The sequence below is a fragment of the Equus caballus genome, chromosome 15, assembly GCF_041296265.1.
Source record: "Equus caballus isolate H_3958 breed thoroughbred chromosome 15, TB-T2T, whole genome shotgun sequence".
Classification (NCBI taxonomy): domain Eukaryota; kingdom Metazoa; phylum Chordata; class Mammalia; order Perissodactyla; family Equidae; genus Equus; species Equus caballus.
Window position 1 is genome coordinate 70,085,076 of NC_091698.1, and position 19,955 is coordinate 70,105,030.

Consider the following 19,955-nt stretch of genomic DNA (forward strand, 5'->3'; position numbering starts at 1 on the left):
AATTGTAATGACCATTTTAAAATATATTTTTCTCAACATATGGTGCAATGCTGTCCAATATGGTAGCCACTAGCTGCTGAGCACTTGAAATGTTGCTGGTGTGAGACAGGAACTGAATTTTTAATTCTATTTAATTTTAATAGTCACATTGGTTAATGGCTACTGGGCAGCTCATATCTAGAGGGAGTTAACTCTGTTTCCATCCCCTATAAGGATAAGTGCTTTGGCCTGCCGGCTCACACTCACTCGCTCTCTCACACGCACACCCTCTCTGCCACAACTTCCCATATAGAAATAAGTGACTAAAATTTTTGTTCCAGAAACCTTATTTTACATTATGTATCAAAAATTATTTAAGTTTTGTGGTTCCTTTCGAAACCTCCTGTGTTTTATGTATCATGTCTTCCTTTTAGATTCGTTTTTGGTTTTGGTAGAGTTCCCAATTATTTTTTCAGAAACTGGCTATACATGGTAAAATTTGGACCCTTGCTTTTCTCTCTCTCTTTTGCTCTTATTCTTGAATTCTAGTTTGAATGGATATAGGATTCTAGGTTTAAAATCTAAGTTTTCATCACAGCTTTGAAGATAAAGTTCTAATGTGTTCTAGTATCCAGTTGAGAAGTCTGATGCCAGTCTAATTCTCAGGACTTTTCTCAGGTAATCTCTTTTTGAGTTTGGTTTCTTTCTGCGTATTTTTAGGGTTTTCTCTTTGTTTTTGCCATTCTAGAATAAGATGAAGTCTTCTGTTATCTCTGGGTTATTTTTTTCTTTATTTCTTTGATTACATGTTTCCCTACAGTCTCTGTTCTCTTGTAGAATCCCTTTCTGTTGTATGTTGGAATTTCTAGATTTATCCTTCACATATCAAAGATTTTCTCTTTATGCTGTAACTTCTTTGCCTTTTACAGTGCATTCTGGAACAAACCCCTCAGTCAGTTTTCCAGCACACTAATTAGAATTTCTGTCTATTTCATTGTTTATTTTGACAATATTTTACATTCCTAAGATATCTAATCACTTCTTTAAAAGAGAGTCAAGGGGCCAGCCCAATGGTGCAGTGGTTAAGTTCACACGTTCTGCTTCGGCGGCCCAGGGTTCGCCAGTTCAGGTCCCAGGTGCGGACGTATGCACTGCTTGTCAAGCCATGCTGTGGTAGGCGTCCCACATATAAAGTGGAGGAAGATGGGCACAGATGTTAGCTCAGGGCCAGGCTTCCTCAGCAAAAAGGAGGATCGACAGCAGATGTTAGCACAGGGGTAATCTTCCTCAAAAAATAAATAAAAAGCACTGGAAGTGGTGAAAATGCAGTTAAATATAAAAGATATTTTAAGAATAGAACAATAGTCTATAGGGCATTTGTTTATACGAACAGTGAAGTCTTAATGTTTGTTGTTTTCTCTGCTTTCTACAATGTTCTGTTAGGAATGGTGTCTCTCTCTGACGGTCTTAATTTTTCTCAAATGTAGTGTGATTCTTGGCGCATTTTAGTGATCCTGGTGATACTGTTGCATTTTGAGTTGTTGCATTTTTTCCTTGTTTGCCTGTCTTCAGTCACCGGCCTTTACTAATTGTGAGAAACTGAGTTGGAGGTAGGTCTGGGTGTAAGGGTTCTTTTCCTGTTTAATGGTGATAAGCTACCTAGGGTCCTACCTTCTGGCCTCATTTCTGAGAGCATTCTAAAATGCTCTCTAAAATGACATCACTAAAATTAGGTGTTCTTTTTCCTCTTTTCTTTGTTCTACTGTGCTTGTAGAAGTTTGACACTGTTTCAGGCTTTGCTCTACTCATTCCGAGATGAATATGATCAGATGAATATGATCACCAAACCGGCATTGGGTTCCCTCCTCAGGGCAGTGGGCTAGGACCAGCCCTGCCGCACCCCGCCTGCACCTCCTAGAGCTGTTTTCACCTCTGTATTTTAGACTTAGGTTTCTATGCTTTTCTCTGTAATCTTAATTTTACTTTCCATCTTTTAGAAATTACTTAAATTCTCACCTGTTTCTAGGGCTATTGTGGTCGTATTAAAATGGTATTGCCTGAGACTTTTGATTATGATTTTAGCATGCCTCCAAATATTATTCATGACATTTTTTTTTTTAAGATTGGAACCTGAGCTAACATCTGTTGCCAATCTTTTTTTTTTTTCTTTTTTCCTTCCTCTTCTCCCCTAAGCCCCCCAGTACATAGTTGTATACTCTAGTTGTGAGTGCCTCTGGCTGTGCCATGTGGGACACCGCCTCAGCATGGCCTGATGAGCGGTGCCATGTCCACACCCAGGATCTGAACTGGTGAAACCCTGGGCTCCTGAAGTGGAGCATGCAAATTTAACCACTCGGCCATGGGGCCAGCCCCATTATTCACGATCATTTTAAAGACTTGGCTAATCTAATAGAAAAAATTTTTTTCATTGTTTTAATTTGTATTTACATTTTTCTGTCTTTGCTGGTATACATCTTAAGGTAGGGTTTCTTACATACTGGATTCAGATTGGCCTATGGGAACATTTTGGACATTTGGACATAATGAAATCAATAGATGAACTTAATCCAAAATACAAATGTAAAAATACATATTTTGTGTTTTCAAGGACCTACGAATATATAAAACAAAGCTTATACTATCCCAGAATCCTCTGTAGTGCTTGGAGTGGGGAGTTGTGGGAACAGGAGGGTTTGCGTGGAGTTTTATATCAGAATAATCTGGGGAGTGTTTTCAAAATACTTAGTAGATTGAAGTGAAAGGGTGCTATAGAATTTTTAAGTATCTGCATATGATGCCAATAATTTCTCTTCCTCTAAAGTGTTTTCCAGTGAAATTTTCACTAGTACATGACAGTGGAATCTCCTTTTACTCATCTAAAGTCATTTCATAATTTCCTGGTCTAAGGAAATGTACTTAGCACTTCGCTGGAATTTATACATTCCTGTTTAGGAAATCTGCTGAACTTGGCAAACTTGATCACCATGAGAACAGAAACTAGTATAGGCAAGAGCGGAAGAGTGTGCTTTTCCAGAACAGCTGCTTTTAGGGAATATTCATGTCTTCAGTTTCTTTAGGTAAACAGCCCTGCTCGCAATTCCGCGTTACCCTAGACAGACTGACTGACCTACCTTCCTTCCGTCCTTCCTTTTGAGGCAGGGAAAGGAGTAGGGATGGCTGGGCGTGCTGAAAGACCTCTGTAATTTCCCTAATGGCTCAAAGCCCTTAGTTAAAGTCATCCCAATGAAGAATTGTATATTCTGTATGATACTTCAGATGGTACACTTCTGTACCAGTTTGTATTTTCATAAAAACGTGACTTACAAACTCCTTAAAAATTAAAACTGCAAGAGACGTCTATGTGATTGATTTAAAGAGCGTTAATTAAGGTTTTAGACACACTCAGGGTACTGTATGTTAGCACAGAAACTCATTTCTTATTTCCAGATCAGCATAAAATTTTCATTGATACTTACATCAACATTCACAGTGTGGTAATCTGAACTGGTAGGTAACCAGGTATGATTGCCTTCAGAAAAACCAGCATTCGAGCTATTGTCCCACTGCATTGGTGACTTTGAGAAAAGGGTATCCTATGGCAAAAGACCAGAAAGAGAAAACAGTGGTCCAGTTATTAAAAGATACGCAATTCAGCCATGATTTACTTCATAATTATTTAATTCCCTATATTTCTTAGTTAATACTTGTATTCATTAGCATTCATAACAAGAAGGCCTTATCATTCAATACAAAAACGAGTTTTACACTTTTTTTTGAGGAAGATTAGCCCTGAGCTAACATCTGCCAATCCTCCTCTTTTTGCTGAGGAAGACTGGCCCTGAGCTAACATCGTGCCCGTCTTCCTCTGCTTTATATGTGGGATGCCTACCACAGCATGGCTTGCCAAGTGGTGCCATGTCCACACCTGAGATCCAAACCAGCAAACCCCAGGCTGCCAAAGCGGAACGTGTACACTTAACCACTGCGCCCCCAAACTTGCCCCCAGTTTTACACTTTTAATTGGAAAATAAGTTGATGTTTTGAGTTTGAATGACTGTACTAACTGAACTTTGCTACATGCTTGGAATCTGCTGCTTTTCCCTAAAAATGGGTAATGTAGGATTTCAAAATGTGCTGTTACCAACTCATTCTACTGTGATACAGCAATGGTAAATTCAAGTACGTGGCCATGTATAAGTGAGCCTACGTTCTCTCTACTTTTATCCAGCCTGGTATTGCACATGAGTGCAGACACAAATTTAGGAGCTAAAATAGAAAAAGTTTCACTTTGACCAAATAGTAGGGAAATTGGATCTCATACAATTGAAAGCTAACCGTACAAATTACAGGTTCAAGATCACTCATCTGCCCAGGAACACAATTGTGAGATCTGTAGCCTCCAACAAAATGAAAACCACTCAAATATGAGGCTGTGCACCACACTGGTTACCACAGAAGGAGGACTTTGCGCTGTGGTCCAATGGGATCTGGCAGTACAGACAAGCACTATGATAAATGTTCCTAACACCATGTTTCAGATAGAGGACAATGAGTAATACTCCACACTCAAAACACTGGTTCTCAAATTTTAGTGTGCCTAAGAATCATCTGGAAAGCATCTTTAAAATGCAGATTCCTAGGCTCTGCACAAGAAATTAAGTTGTGTGGCTCAGGAAGCAGTTGGGGTTTTTTTGCTGAGGAAGATTTGCCCTGAGCTAACTTCCTTTGCCAATCCGCCTCTTTTTGCTTGAGGAGGATTCGTCCTGAGCTAACCCATTACAAATCTTCCTCTATTTTGTATGTGGGCTGCTGCCACAGCATGGCCACTGACCAGCAGTGTAGGTGCGCACCAGGGAACTGAACCCAGGCCACTGAAGCAGAGCGTGCCGAACTTAACCACTAGACCGGGGGCTGGCCCAGGAAGCAGGATTTTTAACAAGCTCTCTGACCAAGAAAGCTGAGAATTCTCATTGCCCAACAGTAAGAAAGGAAAGCAAAGTCGTTATGAGTTTCAGCAGAATAGAAATGGTAAATTCTCTGATTTGGCAAAAAGTGAATATTTGGTGTGGTGTGTGGTTAAATTATAAGAACTTACAACATTATAGCTTTCGTTGAGATTTGTGGCTAAAATATTTCCCATTCCTATTTCTTCCCCATAGTAAGTTATGGGAGTTCCAGGGAGTGTGAAAACAAGCATGTTCATGACGTTGACATACTCTTTCCCCAGACGAGAAATCAGCCGGGCATTGTCTGGTCCACTGATCTGAAAGACAGAGATTTTTAAGAACGCAGCTCTATACACAGTTTCTGGAAGAGTTACCCTATTTCACAAAAAGCTTGCCAGGCAGAAAACCAAGGTTAGTCATCGGTGCCTTGGTATGACCAAGCCGGGACTTGAATCCTAATCCTGCTACTTGCTGTGTGACTGACCAGCCTACGTGTTAGCCATTCATCTGATCAACAAAATGGTGATAATTTACTTCACAATGATATTGCAAATAAGATAAAATCTATGAGGGTGCATATTAATATTTTCACACATTTGGATAAGAGAATTTTGATGGGAAAGAAAACAAAAATGTTGCCCCCAGAGAGAGCAGGATAAGGAGAGAACAGGTGGAGGGGACAGGGTGGGAGAAAGACTTCTGATGTGTCCCTTTTAGTGTGTGTATGTGCCTTTTGAACTATTCAAAACAAAATTTAAAGGTAAGTCAACTTTTATAAAGAAATTTATGTAGTCCAAGAGGAAATTCTGTAGTGTTTTCTATTTTTAAATATATTTCTATGTTAAATGCTCTAATTACATACTATAACATCTAGTCCTTATTTAAGAATTTATTTAAATCACCCAACAACTCTCATATATCATAGCTCATAGCTCAATATCATGCATATGCTGAGCATGGCAATTTACTGTTTAAAAAGTACTTTCGGGCCAGCCCGGTGGCACAGGGGTTAAGTGCACACATTCCGCTTCGGCGGCACGGGGTTCACTGGTTTGGATCCCGGGTGCAGACATGGCACCACTTGGCAAGCCATGCTGTGGTAGGCGTCCTACATATAAAGTAGAGGAAGATGGGCACGGATGTTAGCTCAAGGCCAGTCTTCCTCAGCAAAAAGAGGAGGATTGGCAGCAGATATTAGCTCAGGGCTGATCTTCCTCAAAAAAAAAAGTACTTTCACACCTATGTTATATCTTATTCCCCACTCCACTACAGTGCTGTTGGGTGTTATCTCCATTTTACAAATGATGAAACAAGCTCTGAGAAACTGTATCATTTATTTCAACTCAAGGTTTGAGGCAGAACCAGCCTTTGAACTTGAGTCTGAATATAGGAACTTGGTTGTTACAATTCAGGAAAAGGGAGGTAGCTTTTATTTATTTATTTATTTATTTATTTGAGAGGTACTAAAGTACATCTGTAAAGTATTTTTCTATTTTTATGACCAGAAAATTGGATCAAATTTTGCTTCTATTTATTCTTTTCATTATCTTGAGGGCATCTGACAAGAAACTGATTTCTTGAGCCTTCTGGACTATAACACTTTTTTTTTTTTAAGATTTTATTTTTCCTTTTTCTCCCAAGGCCCCCCAGTACATAGTTGTGTATTTTTAGTTGTGGGTCCTTCTAGTTGTGGCATGTGGGACCCCGCCTCAGAATGGCTTGATGAGTGGTACCATGTCCACGCCCAGGATTCAAACTGGCAAAACCCGGGCCGCCAAAGCAGAGCACACAAACTTAACTACTCAACCACAGGGCCAGCCCCAGGACACTTTCTTTTTTTCAGAACTGAAATCAAGAAATATTTCCATAGGTAGTTCACAGCAGTGGACAGAGATCAGGGCCTCTCACAGGCTGAGAGGTGCCAATCGCCTGTGGTACCTGAGACTCAGTATATGAAAGAACAAGTGCTGAAACTACATTATAAAATTTGTGATACAGGGGCACTTCTGGAATGGGGCACCAGGGCCTCCAAAAATCACCACAAAAGCAAGGAGAAAACTAGCAAAAACTGTAGAAATCCATTTTTTCAGAACTCTGGAAATTAACTAAAGGCTTGGAACAATCCAAGGAGTATTTATTCAAGGAAAAAAAAAAACTGGAGGGGCCAGCCTGGTGGCGTAGTGATTAAGTTCACACACTCCACTTCGGTGGCCTGGGGTTCGTGGGTTCAGGTCCCAGGTGCAGACCTACACACCGCTCATCAAGCCATGCTGTGGCGGTGTCCCACAAAATAGAGGAAGATTGGCACAGATGTTAGCTTAGGGACAATCTTCCTCACCAAAAGAAAAGAAAAGAAAAACAACTGGATCTCAGAACAGCAAGCTTTGTGTCATTTTAACTTGCCCTAATTTCATGCCCCTCCACTCAGATCCTTGACAGTCTTGAAAAGCAGCAGTCTTGCACCTACAGTAGCTGTGCAAACCAGCAGCCAGCAGCCACTGGAGGGGCAGAATAGGCTTAATGTTCACCAAAAGCTTCATCTCTAGAGAACTGTCACTCTCTGACATTTCTAGCAGCTTGCTTTTGGTTGGGTTTTTTAATTTGATCTGACTCAGAGCTGACTTTGTGCAGACAGCCCCTGTCCCCAACGTATTTGCAAAAACAATCAGCAGCAGTTATTTAACAGCTGCCTGAGGGTATTACCAACGGAGGCTAAACAGAGACTGACCCAAAAACTGAAATAGCTGGGGAAGAGATGTCCAAAAGGTGCTTTGAAAGGCTCTGACAGACTGCTGGAACCTAGAAGGCTACACCCATGTTCAGGGCTGTGCAGATGCCCAGGGAAGACCTGAGAAGACTAATCTCTCACCTCTGGCTAACCTTGAGGTTCTGTGCAAACAGAAAGTGAAGACTGAAGCAGAATTGTAAACTGCCTGTGAGAGTGTTGAACTCGTGCCCCAACACACACACGCAGAGCCCCTCAGCAAAGGCTGGGAGACTTACTGGTTCAAGGCGTTTCAAGAGTCTCTTTCTAGTCATTAGCTGACCAATAAGCCAACCACAGACTTGAGTGGCCACACACAACAAAGAGCATAGATTTTGCAGAAAATCACTAAAGAATCAAACAGCAACAACAAACACTGGGAAGGGAAAAATGTGATTTCCAGAATTTCTACACTGTATTATTTTAAATATCCAGCTTTCAACAACAAAAAAGAATACAAGATATGCAAAGAAACAGGAAAGTATGTCTATACGTAGGGGAAGAAAAGCAGTCAATAGAAAATGTGGCTGAGGAAACCCAGACATGGAACTTACTGGACAAAGAGTTTAAGTCAACTATTATATCTATGTTCAAAAAACTAAACTATAACTAAAGAATTTAAAGAAAGTATGAGAACAATGTCTCATCAAATAGATACTATCAATAAAAGGAAATAAATAAATACTATCAATAAAGGGACAGTGGCTCACTATAAACAATCACCAAATAAGAGAAAGGTGAAGGTTACTTAGAGACCACATGCCCCTCGATTTAGAAGTGACTGTTCACCAAGCCCACCAGAACCAGATGTGCCCAGCTGGGCATGAGGACTTACCATCCAGTTAGGCCATTTTCCTTCTGGCATGTTTTCCATCCAGGATGTGATAATCTCAAACACAGTGCTCCCAGAAGGAGTTTCCAGCTTCGTGAGGTAATCGTTGAAGGGAAAATCTGCTTCTTCGATAAAAGGCAACCCGTAGTACATCATGGTCCTGTCAATTCTCTCTCCATTGGCTTCAGTCCCCATGAACCTGTAAGAGTTGGCAGGGTGCAGCCTCTTCAGGACCTGTCAGGAGACTGGGAAAGTGCTTGTATCTGATTGGCTAGATGTGGGGGGTGAATGCACCTATTAGTCGTATCAGGCTGGGCCTCACTCGGAGCATAATCAAGCCAGATGACCGAGAAATGGCATGCTGGGTCACCTAGACGCTTCCTCACTGTAATAAACCCGAAGACTAGCCTAATACTAGGCCGTGCCTACGAGTTAAGAAATACATTTGGATCTCAAGCAATATTGTTCTATTCTTTCCAAATCTGATAAAAACTCACTAACTTCCAGGAAAACTTTCTTTAGCAATTCTCATCACTCAGAATTTACAGTATATGTCTCCATATAAGGTGAGGGAGTTTACCCCCAAAACTTCCCCTTGTATTTGAATCCCTGTAAAGTCTCACTTTATTATTGGGGTACACGCTTAGTTACTGAAAACCAAAAATTCTACAGGGAAGACACATTTGCCTAAATGACACACCTCACTGCTGGCTTGAGCTGTTGGAGGCATTACATTAACGAATAAGTGCATAGTGTCTGGAACCCAGAGTTTCAGTTCCAGTCCCATCTCTGCCATTACTATCTGTGTGACCATCACCCGCATGCTCAGAGTCTCAGTTTCCCCATCTGTAAAATGGGGATAGTAATTAGAGGACCTACTTTAAGGAGGAGAAATGTCTTTAACGTTTTCTGTTGATTCTATAGTGTGATCTACATAAACGTAGTAGGAGTTACATTTATTGAGGGTTTATTATCTGCCAGGCACTGTGGATCTCACAACAGCCATATCGGGGTGTTGCCATCACCTTTTGATTGATGAAAAACTGAGACTTGGGTTAACTAACCAGCCCAAGGTCACACAGCAGTTACACAGGACTCCACGTCAGGCCAATCTGATTCCACAGCTGTGTTCCTAACCATTGGGATCTACTAACAGTTTAGTCGAAACATCTGAATTCATACTGTCCAATGACACTAACAGGTCAAATAATAATGACAAAAACATTAATAGTTAATGCGTAACATGTAGATGATATATTTGTAATTAAATTTTCACAAAATTCCTGTGAAATAAGTACTACGATTAGCATCATTTTACAAAAGAGGAAACTGAAAGTCAGGAAAGTTAAGCAACATGAGGGACTATGCCAGGCCCTGGCATAACTGAGCTATAATAATACATTGTAATTATGCAGGTTTGTTAAATTCTAACTTGAACCTCTTGAGAATTGCCTGCTTGTGAGGGGCAAACTGCAGCTCACACGCTGCCCCCGTGAAGGGGAGAGTGTGTCCTGTGCTTACCTGTACCTCCCAGGCTCACTGCTGTATTGGTTCATCGTCTGCCGGAAGCTCCGGACAATGTCATGCATTCCCACCTGCGTGGTGGTGAAATCATGGTACAGTTCCGCGTAGTGTGTGATGGTGTCCTTTGAAAACAGGACAGCATGGTTACCATCATTTCACATGTCAAATGCCCATAGCTGGCCTTCTCCAAAGGGCTCGAGCCCAGACACACATGCTGGAAGATAGTCCTAGGACTTCAGCATTCAAGAGGGTTTGTGGCTGGAGAAGAACGTTCATGACTATTATACTTCATTTGAGGCTTCAATTATTAACTATAAATCTAGTAAACAAATTAGATTTTAATGAACATCTAAACATTGATTACAAATGTATTTAATAAAATCTTCCTCCTGAACATTTAATTGTCCTAAATGCTCCAGACCCTTTTAAGGCAAACAAAAACAAGTTATCTTAATGATAATAGAGTTCATTATTATACCTGTACTTTATCTGCTCACAAAATTATTAATATCATGCATTTAAATTTGTTTGAACTCTTCTCTCCTTTATTCTTACTGTTATTTTCAGAAAAGGAAGAAAGATATATGTTTAAAATAAAACTTTACCGGCATTTGGGTCTTATTCACTTGGGGCTCATCTCTCAAATGCTTTGCTTCTAGAAGAAATTTAACAGCATCAAAACTAAAGCCATCAACACCCTTGGCGAGCCAGAACTGTATAATTTCCTAAACACAAAGAAGCAGAATGCTTGGTTACATTAACCACACAGTATTACCATGATGTTTAATAAAAGTTTTGTCTGTTAATGACTTTCCATCATAAACCAGCTATCTCCACATACAAACAAGCACAGCACTCATATAGTATATTTTTATCTATTTAGCATAGCAGTGTCTTAGTATAATGAGCTCTCAATAGCTGCATTTATGGACTCCCATAATTCCCTCATATTTGAATTCAGAATGTTACACGTGTAATTGATGTTATGAGCATGTTTCCAAAATTCAAAGAATCCACTCAAGGCCAGCCTTGTGGCCTAGCAGTTAAGTTTAGTGTGCTCCACTTTGGTGGCCCGGGTTGGTTCCTGGGCACAGACCTACAGCACTTGTCGGTGGCCATGCTGTGGTGGCAGCTCACATACAAAATAGAGGAAGGTTGGCACAGATGTTAGCTCACAGCAAATCTTCCTCACCAAAAAAAAAAAAAATAATCCACTCAAAATGGAAGAATGAAACCACACTGAAAGATAGGACTCAGGAGAAACTGGGAACATATCTCATCTCCCCCGTGCCCAGTTCCTTAAAGGTCACTCCAAACTGGGAGAAAATAACCAATTAAGCACCCGGTCATGAGGTCCCTTCCACCAGACTAGGAGATTCTTGAGGGAAAGACTACAGCTTTCATTCTGTTTCCTTTGCCTCTGATACAGCACCTGGTACTTAGTGAACCAGTTGTGGAATGAAGTATCGAGCCAGAATGAGTCAAACATGGTGTGAAACTGTTGGGACACTAAAGAAGTGTGGCATGTTCCCTGGTTGCAAGGCAGCTGCAGCATAGTTGGGGACACACGAGACGTGAGAGGATTACCTAAATAATACGAGGCAGGGCGTGGTTCAACATCACAAGAGGAGAGTCCTCTGTCTACAGGGCTGTTGGAGCTCCAGGAAGATCAAATTTAACACGAGTGGGCACAACCAGGGAAGGAAGAGCTGGAGCTTGAACTCCGTCAGCGGGATTTCATCAGGGAGTGAGATCAGGAAGAACATTCTGGACTGTTTGTGGGACAGCATGAGCCAAGCAAAGAGGCAGAGACTCACTTGGCTGTATTGGGGCAGTCGGGAGGACCAGGGGACCTCGAAAAGCAGAGGGCCTCGGTCGCAGCTCCCCACCCCAGCCCGAGCCATCCCCTCCCACTGCCCTGACAACAAGCTGCCTTTCCGCAAAGGGACAGTGGCTCTCCCAACTTGCCTCTTGGCTCATCTGTTGCTGAATAGAAGGTTTTATAGGAATGTATTTATCACAGTAGAGAAGAACCGCCTGTAATTCAAAGTACTAGACTTAGTAGCCAATTGAGGGGAACAGAGCCAAAGATCCCCAATGTCAACTACCCCAAAAATCACTTGAGTTGAAGTGTTTCTTGTATCTACATGTGAATACAGGGTCTCTAGCTGCAATTCAAGGGTCTCAAAGATTTCCATATGCTGAAGGCACAGGTTAATACTGCTGAGGTCAATTCCCTTTAAGGTGACTTTTTTTTGAGGAGGAGGATTAGCCCTGAGCTAACATCCGTGCCCATCTTCCTCTATTTTATGTGTGGGATGCCGCCTCAGCATGGCTTGATAAGCAGTGCATAGGTCCATGCACAGGATCAGAACTGGCGAACCCGGGGCCAGCCAAGCAGAGTGTGTGAACTTAACTGCTGCACCCCCAGGCCGGCCCCTAAGGTGACATTTTTGAATGGCAAAGCTTGAGAAAGTTTTTCAAATCTCAGAGCAGGCTCTGCTGCCGACAGTCCTTAGCATGGACACAGTTGACCCAAATAACCTTAAGCTGGCTCTACCCAGTGTAATTTTTCTTTGGGGCACAAAACCAACAAATTTGTTCTTACTAGTATCTTTACTTCTTATCAAATTCCTTCAGTCAATAAGTATTTGAGTTCCAACTACGGGCCAGGCACTTAGCTAAGCCCCGGAACTACAACCATGAGCAAAATACCCCAGTCCTAGGCCTCCTGGAATGATTTAGAATCCCAAACTAGACAATCAAAGAATAATGCAGAAATGCTTAAATCACAGCTAGGATAAAGCTTTAAAGAAGAGGAACACGGTAATAAAGAGGGTGAAATGGCAGGATTTGCCGGGAGGTCAGCACAGCAGGATGGCAGGAAGTGAGGGCAGTTGGTTAGAGATTGAGCTAGAAAAGTCAACAGATAGAAAGACACCGCGTTTGAAGAACAGGATCTTGGTGGTTCCAAGGGCTGACTTAGCATGAAGCTGACCAAGCTTAAGCTTCAGGATCCTTCACCTGCATGGGCTGTTCCTACCTACTTTCTTTTCTCATTCTGAATAAGCACTCATTTTTCTGTACCTAATTTTACACTCGTTTTATTTGAAGGCCCCAAAATTTTACAAGCTTCACATCCCACACAACCTGGGTCCACCCCCAGGTGGCGCTGTTCTTTACAAAAGAGAACATTGGAAGAGGATCAGGGTAGGGGTGGAGTAAAAATCGCTGTACTCCGTCCAAGCAGCCTCTGACAAAAATGTGGAAAAACATTAAACGCCACACTGTTGTAAACATTAAGCTTTTAAGCACTTATTCCCTAGAATGAAGCTCCTCGTTTTCTTCATGGGGTCCTTATTCACTTTGGGGTCCTCAGCATGGCTATTGACCCTACATCAAAGAATGAGAAGCACATACCCCAGCAAAAGTTTATGGCCCTGGGAGGATTTCACTTTAGTGCAATAAGAGATACTATTACTGTTTGACAAGACAAAACAGCAAAAGCTGGATGGTTATTTTTGAGAGTCATTTTAAATGCTGAGGTTTTCACCGAGATAATCCTAAATGTGCCCTTGCAAAACATTTGCGTTGTGCTATTTATTCTCTCAATCAGGTGAGAAAAGAGAGCTCCACATTTTAATTATTAACCCTCTCTACTCCAGTTAAGCTCTCCCAGGGTGCTGGGTGCGGAAATGGGCACAGAACCTGGTTCTGCCAGGTCTGGGTGACCCATGGGACTCTGGGGACAGTACACTGTGTCCCCGATTCCCGTCTAACTCCCAGGTTATCACACAGTCCTGGTTTTTCCACCGGGCACCGTTTTCATTCTTTTCTCCTGAAACTCGCTGCTCTGAATAAACAAGGAATCAATTCAACATTACTGATATCCAAATTTACGAAACCTTGAGGCAAAACTTCCCTCTTGAAATGGCTGAAGTTACTGGGCCTCTTTACCTCAAAAGCCAAGTTTGGGAAAGAGAAAAGCTCTGCTCTTACATGTGAAGAATTATAAGACATCCTCCTGATAATGACATCAACCCCAGGTTGTCCATCTCAAGAAGGAATGAGAAAGTATAGGATACTTCAGAAGTACAGAGAGAAAACTGTATCCTCTGCTTATAGGCAAATGAAAAAACTGATCCCCACTGCAGTTCAGAAATCTTGGTAACATCCTTTGCTAACTCTTCCAGGAGCAGGGCGTGGAGGGAGGATCATGGGCTTCAGAATCTGGCCTGTCCAGGTACCGGCGCATCTCCCCCCCGGTCCAGCTGCATGCGTTAGGGCATCGTCAATGAGTTAGGGTGTCTACATGCCCTCACTAAACCTTGGTTTCCTCATCAATAACATAATACCCTCCTTGCAGAGTTTCTGTGAGGATTAAGTGAGGTATTGCTGCTAGAGTCAATTGACACTCTGGTCTTTATGTTACCTGCTCTCTCTGCCATGTTTGACACTGTTGACTAACCTTGTCTTCTAGAAATACTCTTATCCCTTAGCTCCAGGATACCCTGCCCCTGGTTTGCCCCTCCTTCTCTGTCTACTCAGCAGTCCTTCAAATGTTAGAGCTCCTCGGGGCTCCATCTTACACCCTCTGTTCATTTCACTTCACAACAGTATTTACTTATTTATCTATCCATTTATTGATTATTTAACAAATACTTATACAATAAGGAACACACTTCCCTAAGTGCTTTACAAAGGGCAAGGCATTTAATCTCCAAACAACCCTACAAGGTATGTACCATTATTGTTCCTATTTTACCAATGAGGAAACTGAGGCACAGGGAGATGAAGTACCTTGACCAAGGTCATACAGTTAGTAAGTGATGGCACCAGAACTGGATCCCTATGGCATCCTTACCCATTTGCTATGCTTTTTTTTTTTTTTTAATTGGAAGGCCTGCCAACCCTTGGCCCTCACTCCCACATGACAACAATCAGCTCGAGCTAAGATGCAATTGGCCCCCTTGTTCATCTCAGCTGCCTAGTTCTCTCACTGATATTACTTGCCTGACCTTTGTAGGCATCGTCCATATGTCAACAAATCCCAGAGTTTATCTCGGGGCCAGACCTTTCCCTGGGCTCCGTGTCCTTATATCCAGCTATCCACTGAACACTTGGGTGTCTCACAGAGAGCTGACTCTACATAACTAAGACATCCCCCTCCCCGTTCTGTGTCTCCCATGTCAGGAAGTGGCACCACCACTCAGTCAGCATGCAGACCCGAAACTTGGGAGTCACACGGCCTCCTCTCTAAGTGCTGATGATTACTCCGCAACCCCACACCACCTCCCTGATCCAAAGTCCCCAGCAGGTCTTTCTGATTACTGTACCACCCTCCTTGCTGGCCCCTGTGCCTCTAAACCTGCCCTAGTCAAACCCCTTCTCCAAAACCACACTGATTTTTCAAAATGCAAATAAAAACTTTTTTCCCTAAGACCCTTTAAATCCAAAGCCTTACCATGGCCTTCAGTGCTGCTCACGACCTGTCCCTCTCCAGTCTCATCGAGTCATGCTCCTTCTCTGGAACCATGTCCCAGCCATACTGGACAACTGGCACCTCTAAGGTGCCATGATCCATGCTTTCTCTCTGCTTGAACCACTCCCACCCCTGCTGCTTCACCCCACTCACTCTTGCTCATTCATTCTTACCTGGCGGCCTCTGAAACCCTTCCCTGATCTCTCCCACTCTGTGCCCAGGCTGGGTGCCTGCCCCGTGTACTTCTACTTCCCGCTGTTGTGACTACTCAGCACACTCTATTGTAACTGCCTGTCTGTCTGCCTCCTCCTCCAGAATATAAGCCCCAGGAAGGCCACAACACGCGTCTATCTTACCAACCATCATACCCCTGGTGTATGGTCAATACACAATACGTATTGTTAAATGAGTGATGATTTATAATAAAGTGCCTGGCATATAGGAGATGCAATAAATGGTGCAGTTACTATCATCAAGCACAGAGCTGCTTTATAAAGCAGGTGATGACTAAATTTTATTTTGAATTAGCTACTCGTCCCCAGCAACGCTGTGCTTGGGAGGGATGGAGACAGTTGATATTTATGCTCTAGATTCCATCTTAAGCCAGCATGGCATCTGGGCTCCCCATCCCCAGCTGCCGTGAACACACCAACTCCCCAGGATCCCCTCCTCTAGGGCTCAAAATTCCCACATAGCAGGTCCAGGGTCACACTGAGCACCAGACATGAGGCCAGGCCACCTGGAGTCTCTTCTCTGCTATGCAGCTAACCCACTGGGTCATTTCACCTCTCTGGGCCTCAGTTTCCTCATTTGTCAAATAAGGGATTTAGAAGGCAAGTGAAAACCGAAGTGATTGGAAAAGTGCAAAACACTGCACAAACATAAGCCCCCACCTCCAAGGAGGCTTCCTGATTTCTCTAGCTGAAAATATTCAAGCCCTGAGAGGTTCAGGGCAGAGCCAAGTCCCCTGATGGCCAGTGCAAGGGGGAAGACAAAGAGGAGGAGAGAGGAGGGTGCTCTGTGCTGGCTGTCCCCTGCCTGCCAGCCTCCCACTGTGCAGATCAACTGAAATCTGATGGGAGCTAGGAGGAAGGCTCCCTGAGTGCAGGTTGGCATGCAAGCAGGCGTCATCCCAAATGCCTGCCCACCACAAACTCTCTGGGCTGCAGAATATTAACCTGCTTAACTACTGCGGAGATCAGCACTGCTCAGGGAGAAGGGAAGCCCCTCTCATGTGAAAGGTCTCTTTCCAGGAGCAAAAAGCCTTCCCTTACAGATCCATGGCCTTTCTTATTTACTCTTAATAGTAAATCTTCTAAACCAGCCTGGTGAGTAATGTCTAACCTCTCAACTGGAGGCAGTAATGATTCATCCCAAGAGGGATTTCACCCTGTGAGACTAGTAAATAATGCTCCGATTCATGAACTCCACTACTTGGATGTCTGCAAGAGAACAGCTGAGTTAATCAAAAAATAATTAATGTATTGGCTGGCACATTTGGGCAAAATTTGTCACACTTGTCTAAACATCTCCAGACGATCCATCACTGTTGCTGCAAGGAGCCTGGAGAAATCTGCGGCCTGATGAACCAACTGGTTTACACTCACATTTATGAATTTCCCACTGAAAACCTCCTTGAAAAAATTGTGTAGGCAAAGTGAAACACTGAGAGAGAAATTTTTTGCCTCAAAGCAGGTGCAGAGTTGTGGTTAAGAGCGTGGACTCAGGGGCAGGCCAGGTGGCGCAGCGGTTGAGCTCATGTGTTCTGCTTTGGTGGCCTCAGGTTCTTAGGTTTGGATCCTGGGCATGGACCTATGCACTGCTCATCAAGCCATGCTGTGTCGGCATCCCACATAGAAGAACTAGAAGGACTTAGAACTAGCATATACAACTATGTCCTGGGGCTTTGGGGAGAAGGAAAAAAAAAAGAGGAAGATTGGCAACAGAAGTTAGCTTGGGGCCAATCTTCCTCACCAAAAAGCATACCTAAAAAAAAAAAAGAGTGTGGACTCTGGAGTCCCAATGCCTGGCCTTGAATTCGTCTCTATGACTCCCAAGGTGGGTGACTCCACCTCTCTAAGCCTCAGTTTCCTTCTCTATAGAATGGTCATAACATCTCCTAACTTAGGTTTGCTCTGACCACTCAATGAGATGATCTAGGTGAAGCACCTGGCACGAGGTAAGCGCCTAATAAGTGTGTGGGGGGAGAGGGAGCTGTGATCTTTCCTGAGGGAGGAGAGGAGAGTCCACATTCCAACAGGGAAGTTGAAAACTAATCCCTAGTTAGTCAACTGACCACGTCTACCACCACCGCCACTACCCCCACAGGAGACGAGGCTGCCCTGACAAGGTACCTACCTCTAGAAGAGATCCCAAAGCAATTCATCTAAATTCTGGAAAACATCAAACATATACAGTAAAAACAGTCTTAAAACTAAGGAGTCTAGCGGAATATATTTAACAAAAGAAGTGCAAGACTTGTATACTGAAAACTACAAAATACTATCAAAAGAAATGAAAAAAGACTTTAAATAAGTGGAAAGACATTCTGTGTATATGAATCAGAAGACTGAACATTCTTAAAATGGCAGTATTCCCCCAAACTGATGCACAGATTCAATGCCGTCTCTATCAAAACCCCAGCAGGCTTCTTTGCAGAAACTGACAAGCAGATCCTAAAATTCATATGGAAATGCAAAGGACCCAGGATAGCCAAACAATCTTGAAAAAGAAGAACAAAGTTGTAGAACTCGTTTCCCAATTTTAAAACTTACTACAAAGCTACAGTAATCCAGGCAGTGTGGTACTGGCATAAGGACAGACATATAGATCAGTGGAACTGAACTGAGAGTCCAGAAATAAACCCTGACATTTACGATCAATTGATTTTCAGAAGGGTTCCAAGACAATTCAAAGGCGAAAGACTAATCTTTTTTTAAACACATGTTGCTGGCATAACTGGACAGCCACATGCCAAAGAATGAAGTTGGACCCCTCACACTGTATATAAAAATTAACAAAAAATGGATCAGAGACTTAAATGTAAGAGCTAAAACTATGGAACTCTAAGAAGAAAACTTAGGAGTAAGTCTCCATGACCTTGAGTTAGACAATGGTTCTTAAATATGACACTAAAAGCACAAGCAACAAAATAATTAAAGTAGACAAATTGGACATCACAATAATTAAAAATGCTTGTCCTTGAGGGGGCCGGCCCCATGTCCGAGTAAGTTCGCACACTCTGCTTCGGTGGCCCAGGGTTTCGCTGGTTCGGACCCTGGGTACAGACATGGCACCGTTCATCAGGCCACAGTGAGGCGGCATCCCACATGCCACAACTAGAAGGACCCACAACTAAAATATACAACTATGTACTGGGGAGATTTGGGGAGAAAAAGTAGGAAAAAAAAAAGATTGACAACAGTTGTTAGCTCAGGTGCCAATCTTTAAAAAAAAAAATGCTTGTGCTTCAAAAGGCACCATCAAGAAAGTAAAAAGACAACCCACAGAATGGAAGAAAATTATTGCAAATCATGAATGTAGAATATATAAAGAAATCTTACCAGTCAACAATAAAAAAACAAATACAATTTAAAAATGAGTAAAGGATTTGAATGGATATTTCTCCAATGAAGGTATACAAATAAACTATCAGCACATGGAAAGATGCTCAACATCATTAGCCATCAGGGAAATGGGAATCAAAACCACAGTGAGACACCACCTCATACCCACTGGGATGACTATAGTCAAAACACAGACAATAACAAGTGTCAGTGAGGATGTAGAGAAATCGGAACCCTCGTACATTGCTAGTGGGAAAGTAAAATGATGCAGCTCCTTTGGAAAGCAGTTTGGCAGTTTCTCAAATAATTAAACATAGATTATAAATACAGATATATATCATAGACATATAAATAATATTGTATGATTTCATTTATGTGAAATGTCCAGAGTAGGCACATCCATAGAGCCAGAAGGTAGGTGAGTGGTTGCCAGGGCCCAGGAGGAGAAAGGGAGGGGGCTACCAGGAGTGATGCTAAAGGGTATGGGGTTTCTTTTTGGAGTGATGGAAATATTCTGAAATTAGTGGTGATAGTTGCACAACTCTGTGAATATACTAAAACCACTGAATTATACACTTGAAAGGGGTGAATTTTATGGTCTATGAATTATATCTCAATAAAGCTCTTATTTAAAAACAAACTATGGGGTGCAGGTGCCCTCAGTGACTCCAACGTGGCCGCCTGCATCCTTATCATCTGGCTGACATGGTGAGCTGTAGAAGGGAACCCATGCCTCTGTTCTGTTCTGTCCGGTTCTCCTCCCCAACCTCCCTATCTCAGAGCACTACCCTCATAACCGAAATTCCTGCGCACTATCACCAAGGAGCAGCAATAACCAGAACAACAACACAGCTCGTGCTTA

General features: G+C 42.5%; 1 protein-coding gene across 5 annotated transcripts in view; it reads right to left on the reverse strand.

The window, feature by feature from the left end:
* SLC3A1 (solute carrier family 3 member 1) overlaps positions 1 to 19,955 on the reverse strand; it is a 47,618-nt gene that overhangs the window by 3,086 nt on the left and 24,577 nt on the right. For 3 of the 5 annotated variants that reach the window (XM_070235523.1, XM_070235524.1, XM_023619708.2), the window contains 5 exons: positions 10,651 to 10,770; positions 10,043 to 10,167; positions 8,525 to 8,720; positions 5,075 to 5,242; positions 3,456 to 3,572 (listed from right to left, as the gene is read on the reverse strand). In XM_070235523.1, the coding sequence (XP_070091624.1) occupies positions 3,456 to 3,572; positions 5,075 to 5,242; positions 8,525 to 8,720; positions 10,043 to 10,167; positions 10,651 to 10,770 (726 nt within the window). Of the gene's footprint in view, positions 1 to 779; positions 1,212 to 3,455; positions 3,573 to 5,074; positions 5,243 to 8,524; positions 8,721 to 10,042; positions 10,168 to 10,650; positions 10,771 to 19,955 lie in introns of those variants that run through there. The other 2 variants (XM_070235526.1, XM_070235525.1) reach the window with 2 other exon arrangements.